Consider the following 18,523-nt stretch of genomic DNA (forward strand, 5'->3'; position numbering starts at 1 on the left):
TATATATATATATATATATACACATACATATACGGACACAGATATGTCGTTATTTGCTCGCATAGACTTCTCGAAGGAGGTCTTACAACGATGTAAGAATGTTGCGCGGGCCAGACGCGCCCTTGGCGATGACCGCGCGGCCTCCCTCGGTTTTAAATAACGGTCATTATGTGCCAGGATTTAACTCTCTGGTATCGCGCGTCATGTCGGCCGGCACCGGCTGTGCGGAACTGATCCTATGACAAAAGAGAAACAGAAGCGAGGAAGGATTCAATCTGTTCGAGCGTGAACCGGCCGTCTAATTTCTGCAAAACAGAATCTATAAAAGCGACCAACCAATAAATCGCATTTAATCCCTGCTTTCCTCATTCTATCGCCGTGTTCGCCAGTCTATTACCAATATCACTGATTGATACTGCTAATACTGATGCTATCATTCTTATCTCTCGGCCGCGATTTGTTACGACAATAAATTCTTCGTGTTTTTCTATTTTTGATTTTTGATTTTCTTTTGTTTTTATTATTATTGCAAAGACATTGAACATATCGATATTTTATATAATAGAATACTCCTATAACACAGTTCATTTCAGCAACACTGCAATGTTTCAGCAATATTGCAATATATAAATGTGTTAGTAACGTTGCTGCAAGTTTTTATATTGTATGAGTTATAATGTTGTATAAACTGCAATGTTATCATGATTTTAGAGGAGACTAGTATTAAAAATATTAACTATTGGAAGATCGGCTTTTAGCAAATATCTCACAAAGATGTATCGTCATTGATGGCACATAGCAAGCATTCTGCTACATTGCAGCAGGTATCATCGATAGCATAGTCCGGGAACCGTATACCATTGTCACGGTTCGATTCACGTTCGAGTAATATTATATCCCGAATGATTGGTCTCTCGCGGCGTAATGTGAATTATGCACAATAAAGATTCCAGCCGCGAGATGTAGGCTGCGGTCTCCCTTACTTAATAATCTGGCTAAACATATATATCGCGCCCTGGATATCACAATGTTTACCTGGAACGTCACGGCGATCACCGGCGATCTCTCGCATTGAAGTACTCCCGATTCCATCGATATCCGCCGCTGTCGCCAATCTCACGTGCAATTTGGTATTCAATCGCGCTTTCGTAATTATTCAGAATCCGCGGTCTGGGAACAAGAAATCTACTTAGAATTCAGAGCTTGCAATGATACGTGTCGGCAAGTTGTACATATATAATAATTTATCCTGTAGATAAATTAAAAAAGAAAAAATTATAGTTTCTAGTCTGTTTATTAAACATTGTGAGGTTGATTGTTGAATTATATATTCGTGCTCATGTTCATGAGCTGGATTCCAGGGGAGACAGATGTGTTTAAACAAAAACACCGTGACATCTGCATCTTAGATACTGAGCCACGTGCATCAATGGCGAGCACCTATTATCCATTCCATTGAAAGGAGACTTTCCTTTCATGCTGTGCAGCTGGACAGGATTTAGGATGAATTCTTGAGCATGTTGCACCGCTTAACGGAGTTCCTACGAGCATACCTGAATCATAGGTCAACGCCCAGTTCCTTGCTCCAGTTGCTGCAATCCTCTCCAAATTCTTTGTTTGTTATCACCAACAGGGCGGCATAATACAAAGTGAAAGCAACATTTTCTATTATCATACAAGTCATTTTTTTAATAATTTAAGCATATTCTTTAATAAAAAATATTTTAAGTTTTCAAAATAATATAATAAAAAGTGCACAAGAGAGCGACTTTTTTCTGTTAAACTTAATAATTTATTCATTTTTTTTTTGTTAAAAAAAAAGATTTCATTTTCAAACCATTGTAAAACATGAAAGTGATCTTTCTACATATTTTTTAAATAATTTAAACTGTATGTAGAATGTAAATTTATTTCTTGATAAAAGAAATTATTTTTAAGAAAGAATTTATTTTTAATTTTGAATTCTATTTTAGATAACAATTCAGAAAATTTAAAATTTCCGAATGATTTAAAGATACACTGTTAGAAATTTCATAATGAATTTAAATAATGTATTACATGGGCTGAAAAGTCTCGGGATTTTTAATGAAAACAAGCGTTTTTTGGGCAAAGTTATATTTATTCCTCAACAGTTGTCTTCGAGGGCAATACACTTGGTATAGCGATTTTCCAACATTTCGATGTACCTTTCTGTAGTACAAAATGTCCAAGCCTTCGAAATACGCCTCGGTTTCCGCGATGACTTCCTCATTCGATGTGAATCTCTTTCCCTGGAACCACCGCTTGAGGTTTGGGAATATAATAGTCGCTGGGGGCCAAGTCTGGAGAATATGGTGGGTGAGCAACCAATTCGAATCGTAATTGGTCCAATTTGGCCATCGCTTTCAAGGACGTGTGTGACGGTGCGTTATCGTGATGGTACAGAAGGCGAAAGTAGGCCACTTAAACGACTGGCTTGTAAACGAATAAACGAAATGTCATGAAACTTCATACATAAACTAGTGACAGATGAACCTCTCGAAATGAATCATGTTCATTTTCTAGTGGCACCACGTATTGAAAAATCCCGGGACTTTTTAGCCCATGTAGTATATATCATGAAGTAATTGAAAAGTAATGAATGATTTAATTGAAAAATTATATTATTCTGTTACCTTAAATATAATAAACTTGTGCATTAAATTTCATGCAAATTCACATAAAATTTTATGAAAAGAACTTTAAATTTCATGTACATGTACATGAATAAGAATATACTTTTCAGTTACAAACAGAATTGAGAACGTTATCTTAAAAAGATAACGCATTACCATTACAATTATATTAAAATAGGAAATTTTTACAATACTCTATATCTAGATATGATGAGTGCTAAAATCATTTATTTAGTGCACATGCGCAGTTCAATTTTTCAATAAATAACGTGATTTTAACGTATCTGAATATACGATATTGCAAAATTTTCCTAATAACTCGTTATCGTTACTATAATAGTTTCTCGTTACCGTTGTCGTTATTTGAAAAAATAATAAATCGTTATTTTTTTCATTTCACTTTTCAAGAAATTGTTGAATTAGATCCCTCATATAAACGTTAATAAAAATTAGGCTCATTCGACGCATTTTTGCATAAAAGAACGACCGAATCTGCAGAAACAATCGTCGGGAGTTAAACTCAATAATTATTTAAATTAAATATTGTTTTTAAACTTTAATGCCATTATTAAGAATGTATTTCAAGATTCCAGTACTGAAAATCTGCAGTATATGTAATGTAAATTAATGTGATTTAATGTGATTAATATAATTTTCAACTGATAGTAAATACCAAAAAGTCTAAGATATAAAATATAAAATATTTTTTCAGAAATATATAAAAAGAAATATATAAATGAAAAGTAAACATTTTATAATTATATTTATTGCAAATAATAATTATCAACATTATTATGATCGTTTCGAAGATCCGAATAAGCATCAAAAATTTGTTAAATTGCTAGTCAATTTAACTCATGATATTACTGTGGTAATTTAGTAGAATTAGTGTTTTCATAACCGAAAAATCATTTCGGCGCACGTTTCTGGAAACTATATACGTAGTAATATAAATGCACACAACCATTTAAGATCCAGCTAGACCATTTAAGACTTTCTGTAGTTTGTGTTATCACACATATACGGTCCTATAATATATTATATTGCACACAAATAATAATAATCAAATCATATATCACATTTCTTAGTTCGAAATATGGACATATTACGGAATTTTCTTAATTTTTAATTTTTAATTATAATTGTTCATGACTGTGCGAGTGAGTAGCTTGTCTTTCCATTTTTCATCATTCGACATCTTATTTTAATTACATATTTAGATAACGACTCTTTTTACTTACATAAAATTCATCTTCTATTCGTTGCCACTAAATTTTGCCAACCTTATGTCAAAATGATTGGAGATGGAATGATTGGTTACCCTTTCGTCTAGCCATAGTGACTACGTAATAGTCAGATATACTGAAGATGGCTCGAAAGTAAGCCGAAATGTCTGATCTATCAAAATCTTGCAATAATTTCTTTATTGCACGAATTACCGCGAAAAAACTCTTATCTTTTCTTTTTTCTTTATTTTCTGATATTCTCGAGAGTTATTGTTATCTCTTTTATATGCAAATAATAATTATTATACATAATACAATGTTAAATTGTAAACATATATTTGTATACTTACATAAGCATTTAAAAAAATTTTAAGTATTTCGTTTATTTATTATAACAACAATGAATTTAGATAGAAGTACACTTTTATATAGGGGCACAAAAACGAAACATCTTTCAGCACCAACAATATCGAAATATGATCTAATTCAATCTATCCAATAAAGATTAAAATAAGGATAAAAGTAACGACTGAATCATTAGCATTAGGTATTGTAAAAATATAACGACGTTACCATTAAAGACAGAAAAAAGTAACGATTATTATTAAAAAAAATAACGGCGTTACTTCCCAACTCCGGTTACAAATACATTAATGCTAGTGGCATTGTTATTTTTGGTTATCTTCCTGATAACACTAGGGTTTGTGAGACACTGCAACTTTGTCATGCTACATCTGGACTGAATACGTATTTTTTAGTTAAAATGTGTGGAATTATACCGAACTCGAAGTCGGACAAAGATAAATATGAATAAATAAATAATATTTTATTTTCAATTAATTACAATGTTTCAAAGAAATTTTATTGGAAAAATTCGCAAAAAATGATTATTTTGGAATAAAAAATTCTCAAAATTTTAAATTTAATGTTCAAGCAAAAATCTGTAGGATTTTTTTAGTTGGATCCTTTGGATTAACAAAAAAAAATAGTGATATGAATCGCTCAAAAAAGTATATTTGAACTATTGAAAATCGATACACGATTTTGAAGAATCTACATATTTTAAGTTCACAATTAATAAATAAAATTTTATTATTTGAACAATATAAAAAAGTTATAAGATAAAGGACTGTACATGTATAAATATTATTAGAGTATGTATAATTAAGTTATATAATTAAGTTTATTAGGATTTAGTTTAGAGGATGATGCAACACTCGCTCTAAAGCAATAAATCCGCCCCGATCGAGCGATCTCCGAAGATTGACAGAAATTTTAATTCTATATTTTCGTGCATTTATACTATCCGAAATTTAGTAAAAGTATATTTAATAAAAAATAAAAGAATACCCAGAACGCCGAAAACTTACAAGCTAATCACATGTGGGTCTCAAGTCTTTTTGAACTTCCGTGCATTTCTCACATCGAGAATACCGCAAAAAGAAAAACGCAAAAAGACCCTTGCTTATCATATGGACAGTTAAAGTTTTTTTTCAGCCTCAATCCAAATCTTCAAATTATAAAAAAGTTACAGCAATGTAAAAAATCGCATAGAATACGTTGTACCTATGAGTTCCATACTAGAATTAAATTTAATGTGACGTTATGAAATTAAATTCAACTTGTGTAACTTAAAAGTACTTAAATTTCATAATATTTTTAACAGTGTAGATAAATGCAGATTTCAGTGCAATTTTTGTTGTTAGCACAAAATTTAAATATACCTTCATCGCTAAGATGTTGAGCTTCGGCATTGATGCATATTTGAGGTTCCGGAAACACTGTGTCTCTATGCGAGTCTATCCCAAGCAACGCCCGAGCATTAAATTCTAACACGTGCCGTGAATAGATTTACAACGTGTTCCGTTCGGTAATGGGCCAGCATTTATGGAGTTATGGCATGAGTAGAGTAGTCTGGACCGTAAACACGTGCGTTGCAACAGTAATGCGTTAAAAACGATAGGATAAAACGGATTTTCAGAAACATTTAGCTCGCTGATTCATGCGCAAAGCGATCGCTCGCTATCGTCTCGTGTTTGTTCAGCAAAGCGTGTATGTTCTCTAAGCGTACAGAGAGTTAGAGGAAAAAATTAATGAACTCTATTAAATGTTATGGTTGTTCATTTGTCTTTAAGATATACAGTTCTGTTACATATACAGATCCTTAAATATTCTAAAAGAGTTTAAGGAGTGGTTCTTGATATATTTTATGATCTTTGAAATTAGTCGTTAATATAATAGTCGTTAATATAATTATTCTTTTAATAAATTTTTTCGGAATACTTAAGAACCGTATTGTATATTAAATAAAGTTTTATTACTAAAATTCTACGCAAAAATGCAATGCCTTTAAATTTTATCATGCATGAAATATCTTAATTTATTAAGAATACTTTTATGTAAATTTTCACTGCGTATAGTTATTTATTACATTATGTATATTTATATTTCAACCATATTCTTCTCCAGCAGATGATAACATCGCCAGGTGAATGTTAGAAAAATAGGTTGCCCGGATAAGGCTTCGAGAGAAAACATGCGCTTCATTACGCGAATCGTTAGACGCGCGATCTTGCAATTACGCAAGACAATGCGAGACACGGTCGCGCGGCGCATTAAGAAACCACTCTCGACGTACGTGAATACCTGAACTTTTCCGTAGATTTTTCGCAGCGGATGCGGCGGAATCTCTATAATTACGGCCTGAACGCGCTCACTCGCCCGTTCGCGTGGCCGTATTCCACCTATGTCGGATGCGTGAGCTAGAAATGGAAAGTGAAGGAAGGCCGCACATGAAGTGACTTGTGCAACTGCAACTGCAACTGCAAGCGCACGCCTTCGCAATGTTTCTTTTCCGGACTACACGCTCCCATCCTCGAATCGAGAAGCTGTTCTTCTGTCGAGGGACGACCGAGGAAATCCTCCTATTAGCTCCCTTTGAGGCATTCTCAAGAGCGCAATGAGGAGATCCAATACCATCCGTCTAATTGCACGTGCTTGGATTTCCAGGACGTTGATCTAGAACAAACAAAAACTGGGAGCCCCGCCGGCCCCTAGATTATTCCATCAGTTAACCTCGAACACAAATTAATGCGCACGAACTGCAAACGGAAAAACTTTCCCAAGGGAAACCGCCTTCTCTTTCCACGAGATCCGCGAACATTCGCTGAATCTCATCTTCGAAGTTTTTTCATTTGACTAGAAAAATAGTTAAAAGTATAAAGTACAAGAATATAATTGATGAAAATAAAACATTGTTCTAAAAATCATATTTTATATAAAAAACAATTTTTTCATATATATTATAATTACTTGCTTTTATATAATGACCTATTTTCATTACATTCGATTTATTTAACAATTTTTTAATTTTTTTGAAAAGTTCTAGAAAGTTGAAATAACTTTTGTTTTTATTTTTATTGACAATAGATTTTTAGATTTTAGATCCTGAATCAGTGAAAATTCTATTTTAAATAATTCAGATAATCAAATAATTTTTTTGTGTAATAGCTTTTACACAATTATCTGCAGTACTTTTGTAATTTTTTTCTTAAGGATCCTAAAGCCGTATTACTGACTAAATCGTAATTTTTCGTATAACAATTACTTTTTCTTCTTTTACAGATTAAAAATCCTTTTCCAGAATTAAAATATACACATTAATACGTACTTGAATCCTGGCAGTGAGATAGAGTTTATGCCGAAAACGACAAAAAAATTTTGAAATTGAAATTTTTCTTAGAAAAATTTTTGATCGTTTACAGCATAAATTCCATCTCACAGACACATTAATGCGTATAATACTTTAATTCTGGAAAAGAATTTTCGAATTTGTAAAAGAAGAAAAAAATAATTGTTATACAAAAATTATGATTTAGTCAGTAACGGCTTTAGGATCCCCTTAAATTTAATTTATTTTACCTTCCAATTTCTGTGAAAACTGCTAAAAAATCGATCTAACATTTGCTTTCTTCGAAGACGGATTCAGACGGTTTGAAACAGCCTGGATGGCATTCCAACGCGGGCCTTAAGGGCCAGGATTCGAGTACGTGCGCTCGCATCGGGGCGGCATTCTTAAATCAATTAGCGACAAGAAAAAGAACCCGCTGACCTTCGATCAGTCGACCGACCACTACTTGGCTACTGTGTCTCCGCTGCAGCCGCGCGCTTGAAATCGCCTGTTCGCAATTTGGCGGCCTTCTTTACGAGCTGGTTGGATCTTTACAAACGTAGTTTCTTCTTGCCAAATATAATAGATACATTTTTTAACCCACCTTGAGGCCACACACACGCACATATTACAGATGCCGACTGTTCTCGCTACGATTAACAAAAATTCAGCCTTGAATCTTCCATCAAAGAAGAAACGAGTTGCAGATTCTTTTCTCTATATCTGCTTCAATTCTATATGATAATGATCTATATTGCTACAATAACCATTATCTATTGTTACAAACGGACATATTGCGTGATGTAGAATTTTTTATGACTAAAATAGGATATATAAAAATTTCATTATATTTGGTAAAATATATATATATATATTTTTTATAAGTATTAAAATATATTATACACATATATTATATAATTAAAATATTAGGTAATAAAGTGTTCTTATATTTTATTACTCAAAATATTATGTAATAAAAAGCATTTTTGTTTGAATTATTTGGATTTATTATTCATTGTTAAATTTATAGTATCAAATTATATGCAATTTAAATTATTTTTAAGTCGCCACCACACTCTTATTATACTCATTATGTTATACAGTCATTAATTTAACTAAACAATTTAATACACATGAGTGGGAAACACTATATTCAGTTCAAACAAACTGTTCACCAATTATTTGTCGGTTTTAAAACATAGTTCTAAACTGGAGTTCCGAAGCTGGAGTAGTAATATCACAATTTAATTGATAAGCAATTTAATATTAATCTTTTAATGATGCTAATAAGTATCTTTAAAAACTTGCAATTAATTTAACTTAACAATTTTATTCAAACTTATTATTATTTACTAATTGTAAATGCATACGTTGATATGGACATTGTTTACTATGAAACTAACTTAAAAGCAAACTATAAGCAATTGCAGAAATAGATTGATTTACATTTTGACATATTGTACATGGAAGTTAAAATGAACAAAATGTTATTTAATTCGAGGGATTGAGTTATCAATGTCTCTTTACCTAAGTGCTCCCATGTATTAGTCTGCTAGTGCTGTACAGCTCCATAAAGAAAAGTTCCGCGACATTTATTCTGCTCATTAATAATCATGTCAAATTGACATCGAAGAGATATATCATCTTTATTGCACAGTCATTGCAATGACATTTAACGATCTTAACTCTTTTCAGGATGGTTTTCTGTGATATCTGGCAATAACACGACGGGCAGCGCTCGCGTCTACCGAAGAGTGGACTCCTTAGTGAAAACGGGAGTGCCTGCTTTTCTGTTGGCGACTCCTCTGAGAGCCTATACGTTGACGCATTCGAAAATGGGTAAGTATGTAGGCAAAAGAAGTTGCAAAGTGTCGATTGCTCGCGAAATGTCAAATGATGCAATGTTCTTAACCTAGATGTATAGGAATATCAGTGCAGCGTAGAAAGTGTTATCTTTCTTTCTTCACTCTTTCCCTCCTCATCTTACTTGCTTCGCGCAGAAAACAGAAACACACGTTCGGAAATAGCCAGGAGTCTTTTTTACGATCGTGTGAATTGTCACTTTTTATAATTTAAACACATCTCTCTATAATAAATTAGAATCACATTCATGTCACAATAGAGTCATGTCACAATAATCAGGAAGAAAATATGTCACTGTGAGATTGTCTGTAATAAAATAACACATGTTACAAAGACATTCATACATCATCATCGTGACATGACATTTGTGATAAAGCGGACATTCGCACGTATGTCATTATGATATAGCTGTGATAGTTGTGATATAATTATGATGTTTTTTGCTACGAGGAATTGACACTCTAATAGACAACAAGGAAGTAGAAAGTTGTATACATTCTAAACAAATGAATAAAACTTTAACAAACACTCGAGAGACGCCGAGTCGTTAAATAATTATGTTTTAACTAAAAAATTTATGCGGATAACAACTCTATTTACATACTTATGTCCATATAAATGATAGCCATTTGCTTCTTTGCAATCTTGTTAAAACCGCAAAGGATAAAAGAGGAAGTTCCGAATCTTTTTTTGTCAGACGGCGCGACGCGGCGGTCAGACATTAAGGTGACGTAAATTGGTTAATAATAGACCGATGACACACACTAATAGGATGTAAATTGCCGTGCGATAAAATTTCGTTAAAACGGGAATATCGACAAAAACAGGAGTATAACAGCCAGCGCGGATGATCAGCCTATGATTCTAATGTTAGGTCGCGAAAATATCGGACATGACTGAAAAGAACTTTTGTTGCCTTTTAATACCAATTACCGTTAAAGGTGCTTTTAGGACGCGACTGTTAAGCTCAATTATGAACTTTCTTTGAGATTCAACGCGTTGTTAACGGGATAACCGCGTATAATTTAATCGGAGAAGACGAACCGTCGATTACGACGTACTTAACGCACACAAATAGTGTCACGGCTGTAATTTATGCTCGTCAGTTTTATACTCGCATCTTTCAGAGAATGGAAATCTGCGGGCTCATTATACGAAGACGACGATCAGAGCTGGCGAGATATTGCGGCTTGTAGCGGTCTTTCAGGATACGAGACGGTGTAGCTCGGTCTCCTTTAGCATTTCTGGCGGGTGCCCCGAAAAAGACCAGTACGCGCAATGCATCGATCTTCACGGACGAGAGGTGTTTGCCTCATTATCAACTAGAGGCGAATTCTATGCGATTTGTCAGGGCGAAAACGACACCGGAAGCGATGCGGTGCTCTACAAAGTTCATCATCTTGCCAAGAGACAGTTGCCTCTCAGAGTGAGTCGCGTTTATAATGTTATACACTTCTGAGGATTAATATTGAAGAAACATTTTTTTCGTATCATCAAAAATAAATGAAATATTTAAAATTTTCAATTTAAGTAAACCCACATCCTGCATATTATTTTATATATTTTATTATATATTATATATTATATATTATATTTTATATCTCTCTTTTGTTTACAATTATTGATTAAAATTTTCAGGTGCGACTAATAGCGGGACCGCTACCAGTGCCATTGCCAAAGGAATATGGCGGTCTAATGCAATTGGAGACATCAACGCGTGGTCCAATAGTATTGGGCTGCGTTGTTCCTGAAAGACCAGTGCATAATCCGGAAATGCTTGAATTGGTCGTATCCGGTAATGGAGCGCCGAGAGTACGAAGAGCTCGATTGGGTTATCCTTCGGAAGCGAGATTGTTAGCTTCCCCGAAAATGCAACGATTATTATCAGCTTGCAGGTAAAGCCATTAATTGAATTAAAAAAAAAATATTATTTTTTAGTAAAATAATTTTCATTACGCGAATCGCAAATAAAAGTTAAATAATGTTATTTGTTGTTCATTGATCAAATAAAATTTTGTTTTGTATTTTTCTATGCACTTAGAAAAATACATATTGTATTCAAGTAATAATTATTTGTTTCAAATATTTCAAAAATTCACATGTCCACAAATTTATATTTCATCATATATTCATTACAGCAAATTTATTCAAACTATATTTTGAATCTTAGTAAGTTCTTAGTAAGTCTGTTTTATCCACTAAACACGTATAATTTTTGTATAACAAATACTTTTTTCCTCTTTCACCGATTCGAAAATCTTTTTCCAGGATTAAAGTATACGCATTGATACATGTCGGAGAAGTGGAGTCTATGCCGATCAAAAACGATCAAAAATTTGAAAATTGATATATTTTTTACATTTCTTAGTGTAACATGACGTCTCAGTTGTCAAATCGTGACAACATTTGTTTGATATGAAAGTTTTGCAACCTGTACGTATGAAATAATGGTTCCTACGTAATTTATACGAACAAATAATGTCGAGTTCTTAGAATTAAACTTGTGCCCGTATTCATAGTCAGACTTAAGGTTTCCTTAAATTTATCTTTACATGCTCAGCAGCCAATGAAATAATTCATAAAGTAAAAATAAATTTAAGGAAGCCTTAAGAACTGACTAGGGCTGTGGTCTGAAGCATTTGATGGACCAATTAGAAGAAAGAATTTTACAAACTGACCAATTAAAAAACGCTTTAAAGCGTTTGCAGCATCGCGTGACCGTACTCTATGAATGCGAGTATAATATTTGTATTCATAGCCCTTCCGTAAGGAATGAGGATTCCTTGTTTTCTCATTTCATGTTTCATAAACCTTTCTTGACTAAACAAGAAATCTTATTAGCTTCCTTTTCTCAAGACAGGTTACAAGTTTCCTTGAGGAGGAGATATAGCCTTCATAACCAAGCAAATCTCCAAATTTAATTCGTCACATATTTATTTTCGATTATAGCTTTTAATTTAAATCTGACGCATCGAGAATTATTTTTGATAGCTTCTTTCGGAAATAAAAGCATTTTCTCCTTCTTCGTATAATAAGCATTATGACGAATTCGATTGGAAGCATTGATCCATATTAAAGCCGTACACTAATTTGAGTATAAAAATAAAATGCAAATATTTCGAATTATAAAATACATATTTTATATAACAGTACAATAAAATAAGTATTTCACAATTTAATCAATTTTTATATTTATTTATAAAAATATATTTACGTTCTTTTGTGTGTACGGCGATTTTAATGTACACAATGAGTGTGTTCAATCAGATTCGCTATTAGTTTTATTTTTGTCCATTATTGTTACAAAATGCTTAATCATAATCTTATTTAATCAACAATGCTTTTATAATCTTTATTATTCGTAATTCACAATATTATGCATATACTATATATTATATGACATGTTACTCTCAGTAGGGAATTAATTTATACACCATAATAAAAAAATACTATAGTAATTCTACAGGGAACTGATGCTTCTATTTTAGTCGAACGGTCGGAGATCGTGCAACGGAACCACGAGTAGCTCCTACGAAACTGCATCCGTCGACCATCGAAAGTTTGAAGGAGATGCATTTGAAGAAGATCAAACCAAAACCGGAGACCAAACCGATTTTACAGAGTTTGAAGGATGGACTGGAACATCTAAAGCGGAACTCTGTCAAGGAGCGAAATCAACAAACAAAACAGAGTACCGGAAACGGCATTTTAGAGAAGATCTCGAAATTCACGCAGGGTAATAGAAATCGCAATCCTGCAAAGAAGTCAGCCTCTTTCACATTCGCAGTGAGGCCAGAAATAGCCATGAGATCTCAGGAGCATTACTCCAGTCTGGAACCGGAAACTACCTCTCATCAGACTCGCCAGAATCAAAACGCAAAACAGCCAGTACAGAGATCCGTGTCAACCAGCGTATTGGAGATACCATGCGTCGAATTACAACCTAACTATTCTCGCGTGAAGGACAGTCTGACACCACTGCCGTCACTTCCAAAATTAGTCAAGACCAGCAATAATAAAACCGAGGAAATCTACGCTGAAATCTGCGATACAGCGACGGTAAACCAGACGCAGAAGTGTCCAGGTAGTCACGTGATGGCAAGAATCAGAATCGTTGTACAAGGTAACGACTCGTCCCTAGAAGCACACAATGTGATTGGCAACGACAGATATATGAATTCAATGATGACAAGCGAGCAGATTGACTCAATCATCAGTACAGAGGATGAAGTGATCTATAATACTATATTTTAAAATTAGAATGTCGTACAAAATACATATATTATGGTTATGAACGTAAGTCAAAAAAAGATTTCATTGTAACTCGAGACAGCGATGTGTGAAAATTTCTAAAATGTAGGCAAACCGGCTGTGTTCATCGCGCAAGCGATCAACTTTCTATCCATTGTTTCGAGATGTATCATATTGTGTAAGAGAATATATTAAGAAAATCTGTATAAGTATTTTTATAGAAAAATACAGAAATCTGTACATATCTTTGCCATATTATTAATGTACTAACAATTGAGATAAGAATGCGTTTTAGAAATGTTTCTTAGAACGATTTGTTCAAATTAATTATAAATGTAAGTGTAACTTGCGTTAAAATAAAATTTGTCTAATTTTTGTTAAATTTGATTGCTGTCACATGAAAATAGAGCGATCTTAAAAAGAAAAACATCGACTCTATTTGAAAAAATTTATATTTTATGTCTTTTTTAACTTTTTACATCTTAATTTTTGTGTGTGTTGTCTTTTCTGAGATGTGGCATTGTTATCTTTACTTTTATCAGTATTATTTTCTATTATTTTTTTCATTACTTCGATAGCCTTTTGTGCATTCTGCGCTACATCTATGTTCAAATTAGCATCAAGATATTTTCCCGAAAATCCTTTCGGGAATACTGGCTTTGATAATAAAGATCGCAATTGATTTTGTTTTGCCTTTAATTGCCGTCTCAATACTGCTGCTTCTTCCGATTCCGTCGACGATTCACTGAAATAAAAATAATAGATAATTTACGCTATAGAAACTGAAAAAAGTTTGTTTATTTCTCTTTCTTACTCATTGTCCTCCTCGTCTAAAATCATTTCCATGTCCTCCATTGCTTTTTGTAACCAATTTTTCTGATTGTTTTGCCGACGACATTTCAATTCTATCTTATCGATATCACGAGCAACGTCCACTCTTTCTTTTATGGTGACTAGTATCCTATCTACCACCGGAAATATAGGCAAATCATGCGCTATAAAAATACATCCATGTTATATTTCTAATTAAGCATTGAATTATTGAAACAATATTAATATAACTTTAACATACTGCGTCCGAGAGTTTTGCATAATTTGATATAATTCTGTTTTTCAGAAGGTTCCATCATTAAAACCGTGATACCTTCCTTTTGTGCTCTCGCCGTTCTACCGCTCCTATGTACGTAATTCTGTAAAATAATTGATTATATAAAAATTAAATATTAAATTGATTATATAATCAATATTTTAATGCATTTAGAATTTCTTTCACTAATTCTGATTAACTAATTGATAGTTGACTCAATCATCATAACTGCCAACATAAGAGCTAAATACAGTTTGTATCAGAAAAGGAAGAGAGAAACGTTGATACAAACTGTTGGCACTTCTGTGAGTTGATTGTCGATTAATTTAACTAGAAGATAGTGAAAGAGGCCCTTAACATTTGTAATAGCATCTTAGACATTTACCTCAGCTGTCCTAGGAACCTGGTAATGTATCACATGCTCTATATTAGGTATATCTAAACCTCGCGCAGCTACGTCTGTGGCTATTAATAGCCCATTCTTATCATCTTGAAATCTATAAGGTTTCGTATCAATAAATAAATATAAATATCATAAGAAATATTAAATGCACAGAATGATCACTTTGAAATATATAAAGTGCCTTAAGATCGCGAATGTGAATATACAACTAAATAATGAAAGCCTCAACAGAAGGCTTATTACTTAAATAATATTTTCAATGTAAATTTATATATACTTTGAAATATCTTTTTTATTATAACATTTATATTACAAAGATAAATCTAAGATAGATATTTTAAAGTCATTCAAAATAAAATAACATATTGTATTTCCTACCTTTCGAGATTTTTTAAGCGCTGCCGTTGTTGCATATTGGCGTGCAGAAGTAAAGGCTTGCATTCAAGTATATTAAAAAGAGTGGCCAATCTTTTCACGCATCCAATGCTGTTACAAAATACTAACGTTCTTCCGTTATGTCTTTTTAAGAAATAATAAAGGTAATAATCCTTGTGATCAATTGTGCATGCTATTCGACATTCCGTTAAGTTATCGACAATACCTGATAATAAATATAGATTGAATAATTATAATTGGCACAAACAGTTTATTTTAATTAACAACAAATAATTAATATGCATATATATATATATATACCTGATTCTTTTGTCAGATCAACAACTTTAGGATTTTTTATTTTTAATAACTGTATAATTTTTTGCAATTTTTGGTTGGAGGTGAGTTTACATATTTTACTCCTGGCATAACGTTTCTTTTTTCTATCAAGGTAATCTGGAAGATCGTGTACCATAGTCAATGTAGCCGAAAAAACAAATGTCTGTCGTTTCTGCATTTTTGCTGGATTTGCATTCATTTTTTCCAATAGATTGTGTAATTCTTGAAAATGACCCCTTTCCATCATTCTATCTGTCTCATCAATAGCTAAATATCTAAATTGTATGATATACTTTCTATAATATCTTGGAACAGATAGTGGAATCACTTCTTATTAGATCTTTAAATTACCTGATAGAATCTATTTGACTTAGATGAGAGTTGCCTTCTTGAATTAATTCCCACAGTCTTCCAGGTGTAGCAATGACAATTTCAGGTCCCTTGTTTAATATCCTTTCTTGTTTCACTGCTGCCATACCTCCAAGGACAACAGCTATCTAATGATATGATAACTTTAGAATCATATTTAACAAGTCTATGGACTTTGAAAAAAATAATCTTACCTTAACATCTGTATACTTCACTGCCTGAGTAAGATGATTTTTTATTTGAATTGCTAATTCACGAGTTGGTGTTAAGATTAGAGCATACAAGGGCTGGGTTGAAATATTATGACAATCATTAAGCTTTTTATCATTCACAATATTCACGCAATTTTCAAATTCCGATAAGACTATATTTTCTGAATCAGACTCTAAAAAAATGATTATCTGTAGTATATTTATGTTCAAAAGATTAATTATAAGCTTTAGCTAATACTTGATTTTATTAAAAAACTTAATTCATAGAAAAAAATTATTGTAAAAAAATTACCTTCAGTATCTTTTTCAGGACTATTTTGATCTTTATTCTGATTCTTCAAATCCAAAATACCTTTTATAATCGGAATTCCAAATGCTAATGTCTTGCCGCTACCAGTTTCAGCAGCACCTAATATATCTCTGCAACCTAATATAGCAGCTGGCAATGTCCGTGTTTGTATCATGGTAGGAGAATGAAAATTCTGATCAGCTAAAGCTTTTATTACAGCAGTAGGAACACCCATAGAGCGCCATGCTTCAGCATTAATCTTGGCCAAATTTTTATTACTGTCTATATCACAATATGAGTCACTGTCAGAATTAGTTCGTTGATCAGTAATTTTAAAATTTGCTGGCTTTATTTTCTCATTCTTTATCTTTAAATCTTTTATTACAGCTTTCTTTATTTTCGATTTCTTTGTAGAAGGCTCAATGTTGATATCAGTATCTTCCCGTTCCTTCGAACATTTGCGCTTTGATGCTGACTATAATATAAGAATTGTAATTTAAATAAAAATTTTAAGATGTTAACAAATAGATACTCACTTTCTTTTCCTCAATAGATTTTACTCTTGTTGTTATAATTTTGCCTTTTTTACTGCTCCGCTCTAAGTTGTAATCTGTCAATTCCTCTATTTCAATTAATCCTTCTATATCGTTGGACAATAAGGCATCTTCTAATGTTACAGGTTTCCAACCATTATTGCTAACTCGTTTACTTTTCGTCATGATTGCAAAATATTTAATCCTATGTACATATGTTGACAGAATTATTTACTGCATATCTTGTTAAATAATTATTTACATATGAATCATATCTATTGAATGTGATGAAATAACCTCAATCACAACACGTGATTACACGGTTCAATTTTTTTCCACAATTACTTATTCGATTAACAATTAACAATGAATGACGTATATCGTCGGTGATTATGCAATTAAGTGATAAAAATAATTAATATATTTAAACAATATTTAAACAATAAAAATAAGAAAACGCATGCATCCCAACTGTCTTACAATGAGCCAATAGGTGTATTCAAGCTAACAAGCTGACCAAGCTAGAATATCTGATAGAAATACAAAATATTTTTTTGCGTTTTTTAGAGTTCTGTATTTATTAGAGATGCGCAAGTGGGATTCGCTGATTGGTTTAGCGGTTACCAATCAAACCGGGAATATCGGGCCCGCAACTGATTATCAATACTGCGTTCAGCAGAACGTTTATTTTGCAACTGTTAGAAGTTTTCTTCACGCTGATTGGGTTATGCTTTTAGATCAAAACGAATGATCCTCAGCAGAGAATCGTAAAGGTACCTTTTCATGCGGAGCACGCTGCGGCAACAAAAATGTCACGTGATACCAATTTTTCATAATTGCTTCCGCTGCATTTCCGCTGTGTATGAAAAGGAATAATGACAACAGCATATGTTTTAAAGTTTAACCTCAAATATGTGTCTTTTATTTATTCAGCTCGAAAATTAATATGGAAAACTTTAAAAATTTAAAAAACTTGTGATTATATGGCAACTTAGTGCAGTCATAATTTGGACAACTATCATTTCAGGTAATTATTTAGAATTTAGAATATCTCCATCACACTTTAAATCTTAATAAAAATGTACTTATTGTATGTACTCATTATAAAGACTCAATTTTCATATTTTTCTGCAAATATTGCAGATTTTCTCGGCTTCAAATTCTTTGCTGTTAGTTGCTCGTTCGATTGAACTTCAATGAGATGCAGCAAAATGTATTTTGCATTTGAAGTGCGTCATCTCCTGTAAAATTT

At 32.6% G+C, this 18,523-nt stretch overlaps 2 protein-coding genes across 4 annotated transcripts in view; one reads left to right on the forward strand and one right to left on the reverse strand.

The window, feature by feature from the left end:
• LOC108694478 overlaps nucleotides 1–13,687 on the forward strand; it is a 25,887-nt gene extending 12,200 nt beyond the window's left edge. The window contains exons 2-5 of the mRNA XM_018204013.1: nucleotides 9,246–9,389; nucleotides 10,541–10,839; nucleotides 11,052–11,308; nucleotides 12,902–13,687. Coding sequence (XP_018059502.1) covers nucleotides 9,246–9,389; nucleotides 10,541–10,839; nucleotides 11,052–11,308; nucleotides 12,902–13,667 — 1,466 coding nt within the window. The 3' untranslated portion in view covers nucleotides 13,668–13,687. The remainder of the gene's footprint in view (nucleotides 1–9,245; nucleotides 9,390–10,540; nucleotides 10,840–11,051; nucleotides 11,309–12,901) is intronic.
• A 345-nt stretch (nucleotides 13,688–14,032) lies between these two features.
• On the reverse strand, nucleotides 14,033–17,804 carry LOC108694476 (ATP-dependent RNA helicase DDX24). Of its 3 annotated transcripts, none has more exons than XM_018204010.1 (11): nucleotides 17,752–17,804; nucleotides 17,275–17,476; nucleotides 16,742–17,213; nucleotides 16,432–16,622; nucleotides 16,220–16,365; nucleotides 15,851–16,143; nucleotides 15,533–15,755; nucleotides 15,137–15,248; nucleotides 14,737–14,854; nucleotides 14,479–14,659; nucleotides 14,033–14,409 (listed from the first exon to the last, which is right to left on the reverse strand). In XM_018204010.1, exons 2-11 carry the CDS (start codon nucleotides 17,455–17,457, stop codon nucleotides 14,121–14,123), a joined length of 2,208 nt encoding a protein of 735 aa, XP_018059499.1. In that variant the 5' UTR covers nucleotides 17,458–17,476; nucleotides 17,752–17,804; the 3' UTR covers nucleotides 14,033–14,120. The 3 variants fall into 3 exon arrangements, with proteins under 3 accessions (XP_018059499.1, XP_018059501.1, XP_018059500.1); XM_018204012.1 differs by lacking the exon at nucleotides 17,752–17,804 and adding an exon at nucleotides 17,569–17,625; XM_018204011.1 differs by lacking the exon at nucleotides 17,752–17,804 and having other exon boundaries at nucleotides 17,275–17,558.
• Nucleotides 17,805–18,523: the final 719 nt, after the last annotated feature.

This window comes from Atta colombica, unplaced genomic scaffold (assembly GCF_001594045.1).
Source record: "Atta colombica isolate Treedump-2 unplaced genomic scaffold, Acol1.0 scaffold12, whole genome shotgun sequence".
Classification (NCBI taxonomy): domain Eukaryota; kingdom Metazoa; phylum Arthropoda; class Insecta; order Hymenoptera; family Formicidae; genus Atta; species Atta colombica.